Consider the following 17,364-nt stretch of genomic DNA (forward strand, 5'->3'; position numbering starts at 1 on the left):
ATATATCGCTTTCTCGCTTGGGAACGACGCCAGGTATACATGCGTTTCGGGCGCGCGCGCGCGCGCGCGTAATATTCACAGCCTTTGAACTTCGAAGGACGCAGAGCGTCAGATCCCCGCGCGTATCTTTCTTTCATTTTTAACCTTCCTGGCTTTTCCATTCTACGTTCTTTTCCAGCGGATATGTAACAAATTACAAAAATTTCAAGAAAAAAAGGGTCGTTTGTTATTAATTGTACGTAAATATATTTTTGTGAGGTTGAAATTTTTTAATTATTTTCTTATTCTTTTCTCTAAATTTTTTAATTAAAATTTTATAATCCTCCTCACCTTTTTTTTTTAAAAATTGAACTTATTAAAGTTCTTATTCTTCTTTCATTTCCCTCAAACCAAACATGGAATTGTTTGATTTTGAAAAATATAATTGTAGTGTTCGATATAGACTCCCTCCGTTCCTTATTATAAGAGACGAATAACCAAATTATATGATAAAAAAAGCAGTTAAAATTAGTTAAGAACAATCAATGTGTAAAAAATATAATCTTTTTTTCTAAAAATCCTCATTAATAAGGAGAGAGAGCATGAGAGAGAACAATTAAATTATTGAAAGAAAGAGAAGTGAGAGGGAGAGAGAGTGTGAATTGGAGACAATAAATATGGATAAAATAGGAAATCAACACAAAAAAGTAGAGACAACTTTAAGTGTATCTTATATATAGGAACATGCCATAAGCATCAAATGTCTCTTATAATAAAGAACGGAGGGAGTAACATTTAGTAACTGGAGCCATATGTGATATGTCTGAGCAAAAATAATGATAATCGGAGGCTTATAAACTAATAAAAGCATAAACAAAGAATTCTTCTGCATTGCTTTTTTTTCCCCACCGTTCATAATCATATATTTTTCTCTAGATTCTTTTCACATGAATATATTTTATTGCAATGCAATGGTGTCGAATATTTCCACTATTATGTCTGGTTTGCAGTTAATTCTTTTTTATTATGAATAAAATAGCAATTCGATCACTTGCTAATTAGGTAAGGAATGACTAGCTAATTCTAAACTAAAAGAATATTAGAAAGCAATACTAACTACTTTAATTTAGTTTGAAAAGCTAAATGTAGTTGGGTATACAATTAAAAAAAGAAAAAAACCAATTGGATTCTCAAGTTGTCCTTGCAAATGCTAATCGCAGAAATTAATTTAAATTGTGCTTTTGTAGAAAGATCAAGTGAAGTTACTATCAATTTTATGGGAAGAGATTCTTTTGGTTGGTTGCTCGATGATTTGCAGGAAAATGCAAGGCATCATCACTTCTTATGGCAGAAGCAATATCAACGAAGGAAGCTGTCTGGCATGCTTTAAAAAATGAGATTTTTTTAATATGACAATTAAATTTTTTTAATATGACAATTAAAAACCTGTGTCATGATTTTTGATTGGAGATGTGATATCTTGATTGAAAATATTCTTTCGCAAAGAAATTTCATGAAGAATCACTTAATAATTTGTATTCTTAGATAACTAATTTGATTGATGATTGTGTTTTATGCCCGCCACCTCTTTTGTTAAAAGCAGCTGAACAAAAATTTTGAAAATAGAGTTTTAACTGAAGAAGCTCGGATAAGAATGAATTGATTTGTATATTGTCTGCATGTTGTTATGTTTCTCTGACTTTGTGGGTTTGATTTAGTTGTTTGAAGCCTTTTTTTTTTTTACAAAAGAAATTGAAACTTAGTGACATATACCTTTAATACTGAATATAGAGCTAAATAACTAATTTAATAAGATTAACAAAATTAGTTAAATTGGTCATTTATAATAAATGTGTATTAACTTTCCTAAAATATACTTTTTAATCACATATATTTGAATTACCTCTTGGTGGTAACCACTTAGATTCAATAGGAATATTTTAGAAAAAAATTATAAATATGGGAATAAAGTATATTGAAGTCTCACATTTAGAATCAAATATAATTCTCAACTAACTATTATATTAAGAAATGGGGGTATTTTTTTTCATTAAATCTTTTTTTTTGCATAAGCTCTAAAAACCTGATTTTGAGATGATAATGGAAAGAGGCCTATTGAATGGATCATTGATGATGTCCCTGAAGGCATATAAAAATGAAAAAAAAATGGCTTAGAAGAACTCTTGAGCAGAAGGAGGTATATTTGCTTTAAGTTATAATAATCTATTTTGCTTTAAATTATATGACTAAGATAATAGTTAGGAGAAAGAGAGCGAACTCATGGGAAGGTTAGAGAATTCTAAGAGCTTTTTATCTTCGTTGTAAATACATAATATTATATTTTCATAACATAAAAAAAAAACTAGAAACTCAACATGATGGTATCAAAATAAAAACCATATATAACCAGTCGAATTTATAGAAGAAGTAAACAAATGAGACTCTAGTAAACAATCAGTCAGAGATTTGTACACAGGTGCAATCTGAGGTTAAAGCAGAATTACAAGTGACCATATCCAGGATAATAGAAGTGGCGAATCATCATGTACAAAAGTAAATATTTTTTTTTATGAAGTCGGGTGAGCGTGTCCAGAGCTTAGGTTGTATCCATTGGAGATGAGCATCCCAAATCCAAATCCTTCTCCAAACTAGGCTAAGGATTTATGAATTAGTAATATCTAAATCATGTTTTGATACCCTTTGAAGTCAAAGGTAAATATTTTCTTCTATGAAGTTGGTGAGCATGTCCAAGCTTGAGTTGTATCTGTTGGAGATAGACAACTCAAATCCAGATCCATCCTCAAATTAGGCTAAGGATTTACAAATTGGTAATATCTAAATCATATTCTGATACTACTTAAACCACTAGGTTTACTTTGTGATAATTTAAGGTTAGACAAGAGTTCAAAGATTATGGGTGGAGCAATATAAAGGTGGTATTATATTTTTAATTATTTATTTAACTTGATCCTTAAAATTATTAATTTTATAATTCAATTATTACTTTTAATTTTTGATACTTTGATTGTAATTTTTATTTTGCAGAGAAAATTTGACGTCCTTAACGACAAAAAAAAGTACTCCCTCATCAAGATGGAAGAGGGATGGAAGAATAAAAAAAGTTTAAATTCTACAATGATAAGCATGCTAATAGAACTAAACACATCAAAGAAGTCATTGAGGACAAACCTGAAGGTGTGCTAAATGATCAGTGGAAAAAATTGGTCAAGTTCAGAAATACTCCTGAACAGAAGGTACATTTACTTTAAATTATAATTATAATAATTTAAAATAAATTTTGTTTTAATGATATTAATGGTTTACGTAGGCTATATAGTCTTGTAGACTTGTATATTTAGTCTTGTATATTAATGATTTTTCACTATTATGCTTGGTTCGGTAGTTAATATATTCCCTTTTGTTATGAATAAAACTACAATTCGATCACTTGTTAATTGGGTGAGGAGTGACTAGTTAATCCTAAACTGGAAGGATTTAGTTAACATTTCATCGTGTCATTACGTCGTCTTCCTATAAAACAAGAAGGACTAGCCTACTGATACAAGCGGGTTGTTGTTTAACAACTTTTTACGTGAATAAGGACAAAATTACATTAAATTTTTTATTTATATTAACCAATTAGCCTTACTTGGAACAGTTTTCACTAGATATGACAAATTTGGCTTCTTGAGCTTTATAAATAATAAAACAAATTATTAAAATAAAGACGTAACAAAAGATGATTGGAAAAAATTTGTTGAGTTTAGAAAAACTCCTAAGCAACATTAAGATCCTAAACATTCCTCAAACCAAGTTGAGAATCCATGAACTAGTTATACCTAAAACAAGTTCTGATACCACTTAGAGTCACTAGGTTTATTTTGCACATTATACCTACTTTAAGCACTTTGTGTTGTGAATGAAAAATCTTTAGTGGTGCCACCTAAATCACGTTCAAATACCACTACTTACAGTTATTAGGTTTATCTTGCACATTAGCCTTATTTAAGACATTTTTCACTAAAGATGAAAAATTTGGCTTCTTGAACTTTATAAATAATAAGACAAATTATCAAAATAATATATCATAAAATTTATTTATTGTAATGCCACATACGAAATTGCTTTTGTGAGGAACAATTTTTATTTAACACAGAATTTGTTAAAGTATGAACTATTTATGTGATATATATTTTTACATTAATATGATAGTTAGTGATTTTTAATTGATTACTAAATTATCCCATTATTAAAATTTTCATTTAATTCATAGTTGTTATACTATGCCTCAACACCTTGAAAAAAAACCTATAAACCCTTCGTCCTCACATGATACTACTCAGGACCCTCCCTCATCTCAAAACAAGGGCAATGCCCCTTCTGCTGGACAATCTGAAGGTCCTATTCTCAAAATAAAAAGTAGTTAACTTTTTATTCATTTACTTGTAAAACAAATTAATTGATTTTATAATGTTTATATTTTTTAATTGTATTATTTAATTATGCAGGCCCTGATGGAAACATTTATTCACAGGTAGTGAAGGATTTAGCTAACATATCATAGGGCCATCGCATCCTCTTCCTATGGAACAAGGAAGACTAGCCTACTGATACAAGTCAGTTGTTGCTTAATGACTTCTTGCGCGAACAAGGAGAAAATTATGTTAGATTTTCAATTTTTATTGACCAATTAGCCTTACTTAGAACATTTTCTACTAGAGATGGCATATTTGGCTTCTTGATATAAATAATAAAAACAAATGATCAAAATAAAGATGTAACAAAGAATGCTTGAAAAAAATTTGTTGAGTTTAAAAGAACTCTTGAGCAGAAGGTATATTTGCTTCGAATTATAATAATTTAACTGTGAATTAAGCAACATCAAAATTCTAAACATTCCTCGAACCAAGCAAAGGATCCATGAATTAGTAATGCCTAAAACAAGTTTTGATACTACTTAAAGTCACTAGTTTTATTTTACATATTACACCTACTTTAGGCATTTTGTGTTGGGAATGAGAAATCCTTAGTGGTATCACCTAAATCACATTATGATACAACTACTAGTCATTAGGTTTATCTTACATATTAATCCTACTTAGGACATTTTTCACTAAAGGTGAAAATTTTGGCTTCTTGAACTTTACAAATAATAAGACAAGTTATCAAAATAATACATCATAAAATTTTTTATTGGAATGCTACCTATGAAATTACTCTTATGAAGAACAATTTTTATTTAAAACAGAATTCATTAAGGTATAAGGTATGAACTATTTTTGAGATTTATATTTTCACGTTGTGATTTGTAATTAAATTATCCCATTATTAAAATTTTATTTAATTCATAGTTATTATACTATGTCTAAGCACTTTGGAAAAGAACCCATGAACCCTTTCTTAGAAGATCCTACTTAGATCCTCCCCAATCTCAGAACGAGGACAATGCCTCTTTTTGTATCTGAAAGTCCTATTCTCAAAATTGAAGGTAATTAATTTTTTATTCATTTACTTGCAAAACAAATTAATTGATTTTATAATGTTTATATTTTGTTTTAATTGTATTATTTAATTGTGTAGACACTAACGGAAACATCTATTCACAGGTGATGAAGGATTTAGCTAACATTCCATAGGGCTATCGTATTCTCCTCTTCTGGAATGAGGAGGACCAACCTACTGATATAAGCAGGTCATTGCTTAACAACTTCTTGAGTGAGCAAGTAGAAAATTATGTTAGATTTTTTTTTTTTTTGTGTTGCCCAATTAGCCTTACTTAGGACATTTTTTACTAGAGATGGCAAATTCGGCTTCTTAAGCTTTATAAATAATAAAACAAATTATCAAAATAATACACTATAAAAATTATTTATTAGAATGCTACATATAAAATCACTCCTGTCAAGAATGATTTTAATTTAACACAGAAGTCGTTAAGGCATGAATGGTTTTTGTCATGTATATTTTTTTAGATAATTTTCATCTTCAAGGTACTCTCCATAGTAGCCCCTTCCCTCTAATTAATTTGAAGCCCAGCCCCCCCCCCCAAAATTAATATATATATATAAAATTTAAAACCTATTACTTTATATTGATAAGAATAATTATTTTTAATTAATTAATAATAATTAAAATATAAATAATAATTGTAGGTATTTATGTATCTAAATAGAAATAAGAACCCTTTTTAGTATCAATATTCAATTTAAATAAAACTGAAAAGAATAAAGCCTTAACATCATACATAATAACTCCGATTCTTAATATAAAGGTTAGATAATAAATTTATGAATATTAAAAAATTACTTAAATTACTTAGTTGTAATAAATAAATTTTTTTCTTAAAAATACCACTATTAATCATGTACATTGAAACTATCACTTAATAAAATATCTTTAATATGTGCAATTACCATAAAAAATACTTAAAGGCAATAAATATTAGAGACAAAATAGATTGAATTCTTATATTTAGAATCAAACTGAATATGTAACTAGCTCTTATATGGGAAAAGAGTCCTTGCACTTCTTTTTCCCTCCATTTTCATTCACTTCTCATCTCAACCATAAGATTAAAATTCTCACAATATATATTTCATGTTTTATAAAATTATGAATAAAATGTTAATTCTTTTAAAAATTATATAAAATTAAACTAGAAAATTTTTGTCATGATAATTTAAAATAATAGTAAAAAATATTTTACAAAATTATTTTTTAAAATATAAAATTTGAACCGTTCATATTTCATTTTAATAATTAAGATGATGAGATGAGAAGTGAATAAAAATAGAATAAAAGAGGAGTGAAGAAACCCGCTGAAAGATATGATTTTCATGAGTGGAGAACAAAAGTAAATCAAACAGAGAACGGTCCCACAAGCAGAGATCTGAACCAGACGAATTGGCTATTTACGCCAGAGTCTACAGTGTTGGAGTGATAACAGTGATAAATCCAAAAACCAGAATAACCGCAAAATAAATTGATTTTTATATCATCTAGCTTTTATGTTTTTCTAATTTTATTGGTTTGATTTTGTTATGTAAAGCCTTTTTTTTCTCGACTAGAAAAATCAAAACTTAGTGATCTATTTATCAAATGTTTTCAAAGTAAGCTCTAGAAACCTGATTTGGAGAAATTTGGACACAGAAATTATTCTTTAGTGATGTAATTAATCATATTTTACCTTCATATTCAGAACATATAACATTTATAAAAAGAAAAAGGATAAAATCTAGATGATAAAATAAATTTAATTCATCCATATAAAAATATTGAGAATTATTTTAGATATCATGTTGCGAAACTGAATTCTTAAATTTAAAAAAATTAAATTAAAATTCATTTAACAGTAGACTCATGCTCAAACTTCTTTTAAAATAAAATAGTGAGTGGCAAAAACTCGTCAATTGAGTAAATATTTGAAGTTCGAGTCACAACCAATGTATAAATATGAAAGACAGCTTTACACTCAAGAGAGATTAACACCTCTAATTAACTGACTTCATATGGAAACACCTTATACTCTGATGAAAATCTGGGAGAAGTAGCGACCGTACTACCAAAGTATAGAGTTACACCCTTAAGATGGTTTTGCACATAATTCAGTTCAACCTGCAAATTTGAAACCATTCATCTTTCTGACCTCTCCCTGGCCTAAAATTGTAAATGGAAACACAATTCTAGAATATTGCAGAGATTTTACCTCAAGCTCCAGAGGAGGAGAAGACAGCCAAGACAACTCCGGAACTTGTTCTAGGTTGATGTTCCGAGGCAGAAACATAATGATATTAGGAGTTATAGCCTGAGCAACCTGAAACAAAGTATAACTGCACAAGAGATTAACATTTTCCCAATTCAAAATAACAATAACAAGTACTTTTATCCCGACATGAATTGCATGACATCATTGGACTCTGTCAGAATATTAACAGGTATGTTAAATTATTAAAGCTGAAGCCAAGCATGGTACAAGATAGGGATGGTGGTGAAAGAAAAAAATATGACATACCCATCAATTGGCTTAAGTAAATCAAGTGTAAATGTTTGGATGTCTTTATAAGAAGGACCGCCCCATGGTGGTGAAAGGAACACTATATCTCCCTGGCAGAATGAAATCATAAAAGCAATAGCAGGATAATGGAATGATAAACTGCACTGAGCTGTTGAACATGATGAACATAATTCTCAAAAAAACAGTGACAGTAAAATTTTGCCTTCAACGGTGGAGCAAGCGTGAAAAAATCTCCAACAACGAAATCGATATATTCCTCAACTCCATATACTTTTGCATTATTCATGGCCAGTGCAACTTTTGCAGGATCTATGTCTATGGCAATAACATGACAACCCCTGAGAAATTGGATATAACGGACAAACTATTAGAACTAAAATGTTACATCATGTTTATATGCAGAAATATATATATATATATATCATCTAGTTCCTGTGAGGTTCCAAAGCAAAAGCATAGGGATGGAGCTTTGAGATTGTAACCATTTCAAATCAATTACTCCAAAAAGTGAAAACTTCGAAAAACAAACACAAGCTATTCTGACAGAATATACTTTTATAACTAAACACAGGCAGCCAAAGTCAATATGAAAAATGCTGAATTTAGGTTGTTCACTGCCAGAGTTCTTGCATTGCATTTTTGGCATAACATTACCATACACCATTTTCAGTTCGATTCATAAATGTTGAAAACCACAGATTTGGATCCTCAGCGGTGCCAAAATTTGTCAGGTGCTCAAATCCAGGTATTGGGGATGTAAAAATAGATTATATGTAGATTAAAGATATAAAAAGTAACACAAACATTATAATTCCATAACAACTGCTCTTGAGCACTCTATAGAGTTAGGTAGTGCAAGGAATCCAGACCTAACATATGCATAACTAGTGAAGTGTTTGAAGATGGAAGAGAATTCAATGCTGCTGAGAAGAAGGCGGTCTTCAATGATAACATAATGCAGTATCAATCAAGGTTCAATATGAAGGCAATCACTCAATTCAGAATATGAAGTAACAAATACTGCCGCCAATCCCAAACGTAAGAACTGGTAGAAGGGTGTTTTGATCCTAAATGTAGGACCTCAATTCATATCTCTCAAATTTAAATTATTTTTCCTGTACTCTTCTTATCCATTACATCTATTAAGAGAGTTTTCTCTTAAGGGAGTAGTTTCTCATGCAATTAATTAAAATGGCTACATTAGGGAAATTAACACCTTTTTTTATTAACTTAACTAATTCTTTTAATCTCAGAAAATTAGTTGTCTGGTCATATATTTAGGGCTGGATGAGTAGCAATTTAGTGTCGTATATGTCAAGGTTCAGAGTATGCAGGCAATTACTGAAATTAGGCATAAATGACAAATAAGAGTTATAAAAGCAGAAAAAGTTACTTTCTGGCGAACTGAATAGCATTTCCTGCAACTCCAGAGAAGGAATCAATTACAACCTCATGACCCGCACACCTCTCAGCATGTCTAATGGCAATTTCTTCGGGTGTTACAGAGAACCATCCTTCTTCGTCCATTTGGATACCTTGGTCATATTTCGAGAATAGACTGTATCGTTGATACCAATATTTCTCACTAAGTGGACTAATTCCTTCCTTCGAAGCCTCTGGATTTCTAAAACCCTTGACTGGGGGAAAAAAAATATCCATTGGCACTGTTCTGCCAGATCCTCAGCGCTTCTTCTTCTTTTCTTGAAAATGAACAAATTGCAAAGACAGAAATTTGAAAAATTTTCTTTACCTCGTTGTGGCTGGCTTAGGTTTGAAGTTTTTGTAGCCGTCATCCGGACCTGTCTAGTGTCTCCGCCGCCTCCCGTCTGAGCTTTTCTGCTTCCCAGAAAGGCAAAATGCACAGAGCAACTACTTTCCTGAATTCAGATTTTTTATTTGACGAAAAGAAATTAAAAAAAAAGTACTACCTCCGATTCTTAATATAAGACCATATTTAACTTTTATTTTGATCCTAAATATAAGACCCCAATCTACTTTGTTTTTAATATTTATGCATTTTTTTCCAAAACAGTCCTTCTAATAATTGTAGTCCAAGCTAATATAGTTGATCAGTAAGGATATTTTAGAAAAGGCAACACCTATTTATTACAAATAATTAACTTAACTTCTTTCCTTAATCTCCTCAAATTAGTCAACTGGGTCTTATAATTAAAACCGGAGATAGTACATTTTTATTCACCGCACATTTTTCCCGAACACAAATGTTCCCATGCCAATTAAGAAGCCATTCCAAATAAATCCTTAGTATGCTTATTTGAATCTCAAATGTCGACGTTTAACATTACGTGGTTGAGATCTAATAGCAATAGCATTATCTTAATTATAAAAACTAGCTTGTAGTGTAATTTGAATAAAAAATTATACTATTTTTTTAAAATTACAATATTTTTATTTTATTTTAATAGATATGAAATAGTTTATATATTTTCTTGCACTATATTTTATTAAAATAAAATGAAATCAAAGTATTTTTAACGGTCAAGTTTTTAAAATAAATTATGAATCAAAAATTTAAATTTAGATTATTCAAATTTAATTAACTTGATTCAACTACTCATATTTTCTAAATTGTTTATTTTATTAAAATAGTAACATTTCAAGAAGTGTTTTTTTTTTTGAGAAATTGAATTTTTTTTCAAACAAATATTTTCCTCCGATCCCAAATATAAGACCCCTTTTGTAGTGTAATTTAGGACCCCTTTTGTAATATAAATTACACTATAAAAAGGATCTTATATTTATAACCGGATGAGTAGTTATTTTGGTACCAATGAAATCATAAAAGCAATAGCAGGATAATGGTATGATAAACTGCGCTGAGTTGTTGAACGTGATGAGCATAATTCTCAAAAAAACAGTGACAGTAAAGTTTTGCCCTCAACGATGGGGCAATCTCCAACAATGAAATCAATAAATTCCTCAACTCCATATACTTTTGCATTATTCATGGCCAGTGCAACTTTTGCAGGATCTATGTCTATGGCAATAACATGACAACCCCTGAAAAATTGGATATAACAGACAAACTATAATAAGATATTATATCATGTTTATATACAGAAATATATATGTGTGTGTGTGTGTGCGCATCATCTAGTTACTTTGAGGCTCCAAAGCAAAAACATAGGGATGGAGCTTTGAGATTGTAACGAATTCAAATCAATTACCCCAAAAAGTGAGAACTTCAAAACACAAACACAAGCTATTCTGACAGAATATACTTTTATAACTAAACACAGGCAGCCAAAGTCAATATGAAAAATGCTGAATTTAGGCTGTGCAGAGTTCTTGCATTGCATTTTTGGCATAACATTACCATACACCATTTTCAGTTCAATTCATAAATGTTGAAAAACCGCAGATTTAGATCCTCAGCGGTGCCAAAATTTGTCAGGTGCTCAAATCCAGCGTATTGGGGATGTAAAAATAGATTATATGTAGATTAAAGATATAAAAAATAACACCAACATTATAATTCTATAATAAGTGCTCTTGAGCACTCTCTAGAGTTGGGTAGTGCAAGGAATCCAAATCTAACATATGCATAACTAGTGAAGTGTTTGAAGATGGAAGAGAATTCAATGCTGCTGAGAAGAAGGCGGTCTTCGATGATAACATAATGCAGTATCAATCAAGGTTCAGAATATGAAGGCAATCACTCATTTCAGAACATGAAGTAACAAATACTACCACCAATCCCAAACATAAGAACCGGAAGAAGAGTGTTTTGATTCTAAATATAGAAACTCAATTCACATCTCTCAAATTTAAAATATTTTTTTCATACTTTTCTTATCGATTACATATATTAAGAAAGTTTTCTACTAAGGGAGTAGTTTCTAATGCAATTAATTAAAATGGCTACATTAGGGAAATTAACACACTTTTTTTAAAAACTAATTTAGCTAATTCTTTTAATCTCAAAAAATTAATTGTCTGGATCATATATTTAGGCTGGATGAGTAGCAATTTAGTGTCATATATGTCAAGGTTCAGAGTATGCAGGCAATTATTGAAATTAGGCACACATGTCACCACTTTGAAATTTTCCATTCCTTTTCATTCTAACTAATTCTTTCTATTAAACAGGCGCCTAATGTTAAAAAGAAAGAAGGGAAAACTATATTCTGGATTCTTATATTTTATAGGGTGTTTAGATAGAAATCAAATGATGATTTTAAAAGTAATTTTACAACATATAGAATAAGTATATGAGAAGAGTTTTATCTCGATTTGTGAAAAAATACTTTTTAAAAGTGTTTTTGGATGAAACCAAACATCCTTTTAGTCAAATTTAGTCAAAGTCCCTAGAATTTATTTGTGAGGATATGGGCTATTTTAGTTTCAATCAAATCCTTCTCTTAATTGACATGAGTTGACAATGTTAAAAATAAGAATAAAATACTCTAACATCTTTTGTATTTTAGCTTAATTACGGGGATATCTTTTCTATTTTGGAAACACACAGTTAAGTCTAAACAATTAACTCCATTAAGAATATTTTAAAAAAAACCTTTTTAATTAAAAAATTTTATTTACTATTTTATCCTTCATCTTATTAAATTTCTAATTTTGACTAAAATTATTTTGAACAATATTTCAATTTTTTTTCGTTTCATATTTATTTGTTTAATGTTTCTTTGGACAAAAACTTAAATAACATAATCAATGTAGACCCAACAAATTTGATTAATTTTTTAAATAAATTTATAATGAAGTAATTATAAATGTTTGTAAAAAATTTGTTTAAATTTTAAATATTAAATTTAAATATTTATATAATGTCTCAAAGTTACATCGTTTATATTATATGATAAAAAATGTATTTAAAATTTTTTGATCATTTAAAAGAAATATCAATTAATTATTTGAATTAATGTGATGAAAAATTAAAATTATAAAATTTTATTATATAATAAAAAATAATAAATTTCATGACCTAGTAGAAAGTTTGAAAATAGATTTTTTTTTAAATAATTTTTGGTTTTATAAAAAAGTAGTTTTTAAAAAAATATATGGCATAAAAACAAATATAAATGTTTAAATAATTCTTATGTTAAAAAGGGGTATTTTAGTCAAAATAAAAGTTTAAGAGTCAAACTTAGTAATCAACTAACATTTGGATGGATGTAAATGGAATCTCAAATCTATGAGAAAGATTTATGTAATACATATGTTAATTTAAAAAGAAGTTAATGTATATTTTCAAAATAGAAGAAAAATTTTTGTAATTCAAGCAAAATAGAAGAGTGGTTAGTGCATTTTATTCTAAAAATAATTATGCTGGAAATCACTTGATGAGGTGACAATTTTTTTTATTTTTATGATGACTAGGTATTTTTTCTTTCAAACTGTAACTGCAACGAAGGTCAATTCTCTTCTCCTCCCTCTAGTCCCCCCCTCCTTCTCCCTCTTTCCCCCCAAGTGAATTTCTTTGAAGAATTAATTTATTTTATAAAATTAAGATTTTGTTATTAAAATAAGAAAAATGCAAGAGAGATTTGGGATAAGACATGGAAAAGATAAGAAAGAATTGGAAGAGAAGGAGGGAGTAATCTTTTATTCATTTCAAACTTACAACCACTTGATATATGTCCATTATTTATAGGCATAAGTCCCTAAATTCCTTTTCAAGAAATACAACAAGGAATAAATCTACATAATTGTAAGATATATAATGTTTAGAGGTTACGAGTACTAATCATGAAGAAATCCCAAGAAGTCATTCATGTTGTAGGTTATACCTTATACGGCCTAAAGTGTGAAATGCCAAAAGACAATTCTGAGAAGGTTATGACATCTATACTTAATATTGCAATATTTGTAATACTACTCCTTGGATGTTTATAAATAAGTAACGTGTCTCATTAAAACCTTATTAGAAAAAACACAATAGGGCAAAAATCTCGTGAAGGAAGAAGGATACTTAATACATATTGAAACTGCCTTGTTAAAAATTTTACTAGAAAAACTTGTGGGACAAAACCTTGATGAAGAAAAAGATTATAGCATAATCTTTACTCCCCTTATTGATAATATTATTTTTACTTTCCTTGATGACAACATCACTTTTGCTTTCGGAGCATATATTTTTTTTAGCCAAACTATTCACGATGTATTATCATCATATAATATTGTTTAAGTATATTTCTCCAACATATCTTCTGGATATGTTGAATTATCAATATACTTTCCACTTGCCTTATACACTGTGAAAATAACAAATGAAAAATTATCTTGAAAATCACCATGATATATCTTACATCCACATAATCAATTTATTTTGAACAAAATGATCTTATATAATAGTTTCGTAAAAGTATCATATCAAATCTCTATTCAATTTAATATATTTTACAGACAAAATACTCACAACAAAAATCAATCATTAATGCATTCAATAACTTGTTTTGTATGTCAAGTAAGATACAAAATTATTTATTTTCCAATACATTTTTTTAGTCAAAAAATATACTCATATTATATCAATCAACATAAAATTTCAAATATTGAATGATTTTCGTGTATATGCTTTGGGCATTTAAAATCCTTCAGGAATTATAATGTAAACTTCTTTATTTAGTGAGCCACATATATAAGCTGTAACAATATCTAATAGAAAGGCCAAAACAAAACAATATCTAACAGACACATATTTTGTTTTTCATATTTTGCAAGACTAGTAATAAATGCAAAATTTATTATATCCACCACAACATATGTCTCGTCATAATCATCACTGAGCCTTTGTGAAATTCTTTATTTTCACGCAAATATTTATATACCACATAATAACTTTTTATTTCATATGTTTCGACTGTAGGTCCACATATAATTTTTACATATTAAAAAAAATATAATCATATTTATGTTGCGTCTTTTCCTTTGTACTTTTTGTTTTAGCCAAATTTCTATTAGATTTATATGACAGATCTACATATAAGATCCTCTTCTTATCACCTGATAACATTACCAAACTTGTTGTCCACAGCTTTCTCTTTTCGGTTTTATTTTTTCTCTTGTAACATAACTTATTGAGATCTCTTCATTGCTTTTCAAGTACGTAAACCTCTTATAGGGTTTTGCAATTTGTTATGTTTTGGCACTCTTATGGAGTGCTTGCCTCCTCAATATGATTTTTAAATTTTATACTCCTTTTTATCCTAGATAATTATATTAGAAAGAACATTTTCAGTTGGAATATGAGCTTCACTAATCATGCTTTAGGTCAGTGATCTTCAAAATAATAGATTTGCAATTTTTGCGAGGCAGAAAAGTTCTATTTGATGTTATTAATTGCCAATGGAGGAGGATAGTAACGGCTAGCAAGAGGAGAGAGCGAAGGACGATTTAGTGGTGGCATCTTTGTGGATGCATGCTTTAGCACCATTAACAAGATGCGGAATATGGAGCGACGGATGCTGATTCAACAGCAGATGAATGAAACGTCAAGTGACTCATCGGAAGCTGTCGCCACGGCAAAAGCCGGTGAATAAGGTTAGGTTTTGGTGATTCAGATCTACATGCTCATGAAATTAGTGACAGATTTTGTACAGGCATTTTGAGAATTTGGAGGAAAGGTTTTGCCACTATAATTATAATTATGAGAACTTAGGCATCCGCATTTTGTTTTCATCGTCTCGATGAGTGCTGAGCAGTACGAGGTATTTAGTGAGAGATTTTATACAGGCATTCTGAGAATTTGGAGAAAGAGTTTTGCCACTATAATTATAATTCTGAGAATTTAGAGGTCTGCATTCCGCGGTCATCATTTTGATGAGCGCTAAGCAGTACTGTGAGGTACTTTTTTTGGTGATGCAGTTTATTTTAATTTATCCAGTACTTTTAAAATATTTTTTTTCAGTATTTCAAAATATTTTGTGATGCATAGAAAATATTTTAAAACACTAAATACATATATTAAAATATTTTTCTTATTTTTTTGAATTATTTTTTCTTTTTTTCTTCTTTTTTTTGCTTAAAAAAAGTATTTGTATTAAAATTATTTTTGGTTAAAGTTCATCTAACACTCTAAAATATTTTTTTTGGATCTTTTTAATACCTCAAAATATTTTATGATTCATCTAATGCCCTAAAATATTTTTTTCATATGTATCTAGTGTCTTTAAATATTTTCTATTTCATGATATTGTATTACAAAATATTTTAAAATACTAGATAAATCAAGATAATGAGCATGAAATGCGAACGCCATGAATAAAGAAATGTAAGAACACGATCCGCTTGAAAAAGGGGAAAAAAGGTCCAGTCATAAAAAAAATTGCCAACTCATTAAGTCAACTGCCACATAATCATTTTTAACACTGACAAGCCATATTAGTTAACATAAGGATTTTGACCAAATTTGACTAAAGCTTCAAGGACTCGTATCCTAAAAGATAAACTCTAAGGATCTTGACCAAAATTATAGGGACCACAAAACATGGTTTTCCCAAGAAAGAAAGATGGCATGCTCCAATTGATAATTATCTAAAAATTAATTAGATCAATTTTATGATAAGAGATTCTTTGGTTGCTTGCTAGGTAAGAAAAGCAACATCAGTTCTTATGCCCGAAGCAGTGAGAACGAGGGAAATTTTTCGGCATGCTTTAAATAATAACCTGAAAAATAAAAAATGTGATTTCTGAATATGATAATTAAAAACCTGTGTCGTGATTTTTTGTTGGAAATATTCTTTTGGAAAGAAATCTCATAAAGAGCTACTTAATATTCTTCCGATCCTAAATATAAGACCTCTTTTATAGTGTAATTTATATTATAAAAAATATCTTATATTTAGGATCAGAAGAGTAATTTGAATTCCTAGAGATGCGATTGTGTTTTATGCCTACCACCGCTTTTGTTAAAGCTATTAAACAGAAATTTCTGAAAAAGACTTGATTTTGTAGTATAAAACTTTTGTTAACCGAAAAAAACATTGAAACTTCGAGATATATTTTTTTATCAAATGTTTTCCGCATAAGCTCTAAAAGCCTGATATTGAGATGTCAAAGTACAAAACTGAGAAAATTTGGAGAAATTATTTTTCATAATTGTATTTAATTTTCCATTTAATGTCATATTTTAAAATTTAAAACTAAATCTATATAATTCAATAAAACAGTTAATATATTTAACGCTTCCGGTTAGTTTTATAGATTTTTTTATTAAGTTTTCAGTGATATAATTAATCATATTTTACGTTCATATTCAGAACATGTAATATTTATAAAGATAAAAAAGGATAAAATGTATTTATTAAATTAAAAGGGATAAAATGTAGATGATAAAATAAATTTAATTCATGCATATAAAAATATTAAAAATCATTTTAGACATCATGTTGTAA

General features: G+C 28.9%; 1 protein-coding gene across 1 annotated transcript; it reads right to left on the reverse strand.

The window, feature by feature from the left end:
• Positions 1-7,339: 7,339 nt before the first annotated feature.
• LOC114733586 (trimethylguanosine synthase-like) lies at positions 7,340-9,841 on the reverse strand. Its single transcript, XM_028921060.1, has 6 exons — positions 9,744-9,841; positions 9,387-9,630; positions 8,196-8,331; positions 7,991-8,082; positions 7,685-7,808; positions 7,340-7,593 (listed from the first exon to the last, which is right to left on the reverse strand). Exons 1-6 carry the CDS (start codon positions 9,784-9,786, stop codon positions 7,474-7,476), a joined length of 759 nt encoding a protein of 252 aa, XP_028776893.1. The 5' UTR covers positions 9,787-9,841; the 3' UTR covers positions 7,340-7,473.
• Between the last annotated feature and the right edge of the window lie 7,523 nt (positions 9,842-17,364).

Source organism: Neltuma alba, unplaced genomic scaffold (genome assembly GCF_004799145.2).
Source record: "Neltuma alba isolate B1F8T4 unplaced genomic scaffold, ASM479914v2 tig00013018_pilon, whole genome shotgun sequence".
Classification (NCBI taxonomy): Eukaryota; Viridiplantae; Streptophyta; class Magnoliopsida; order Fabales; family Fabaceae; genus Neltuma; species Neltuma alba.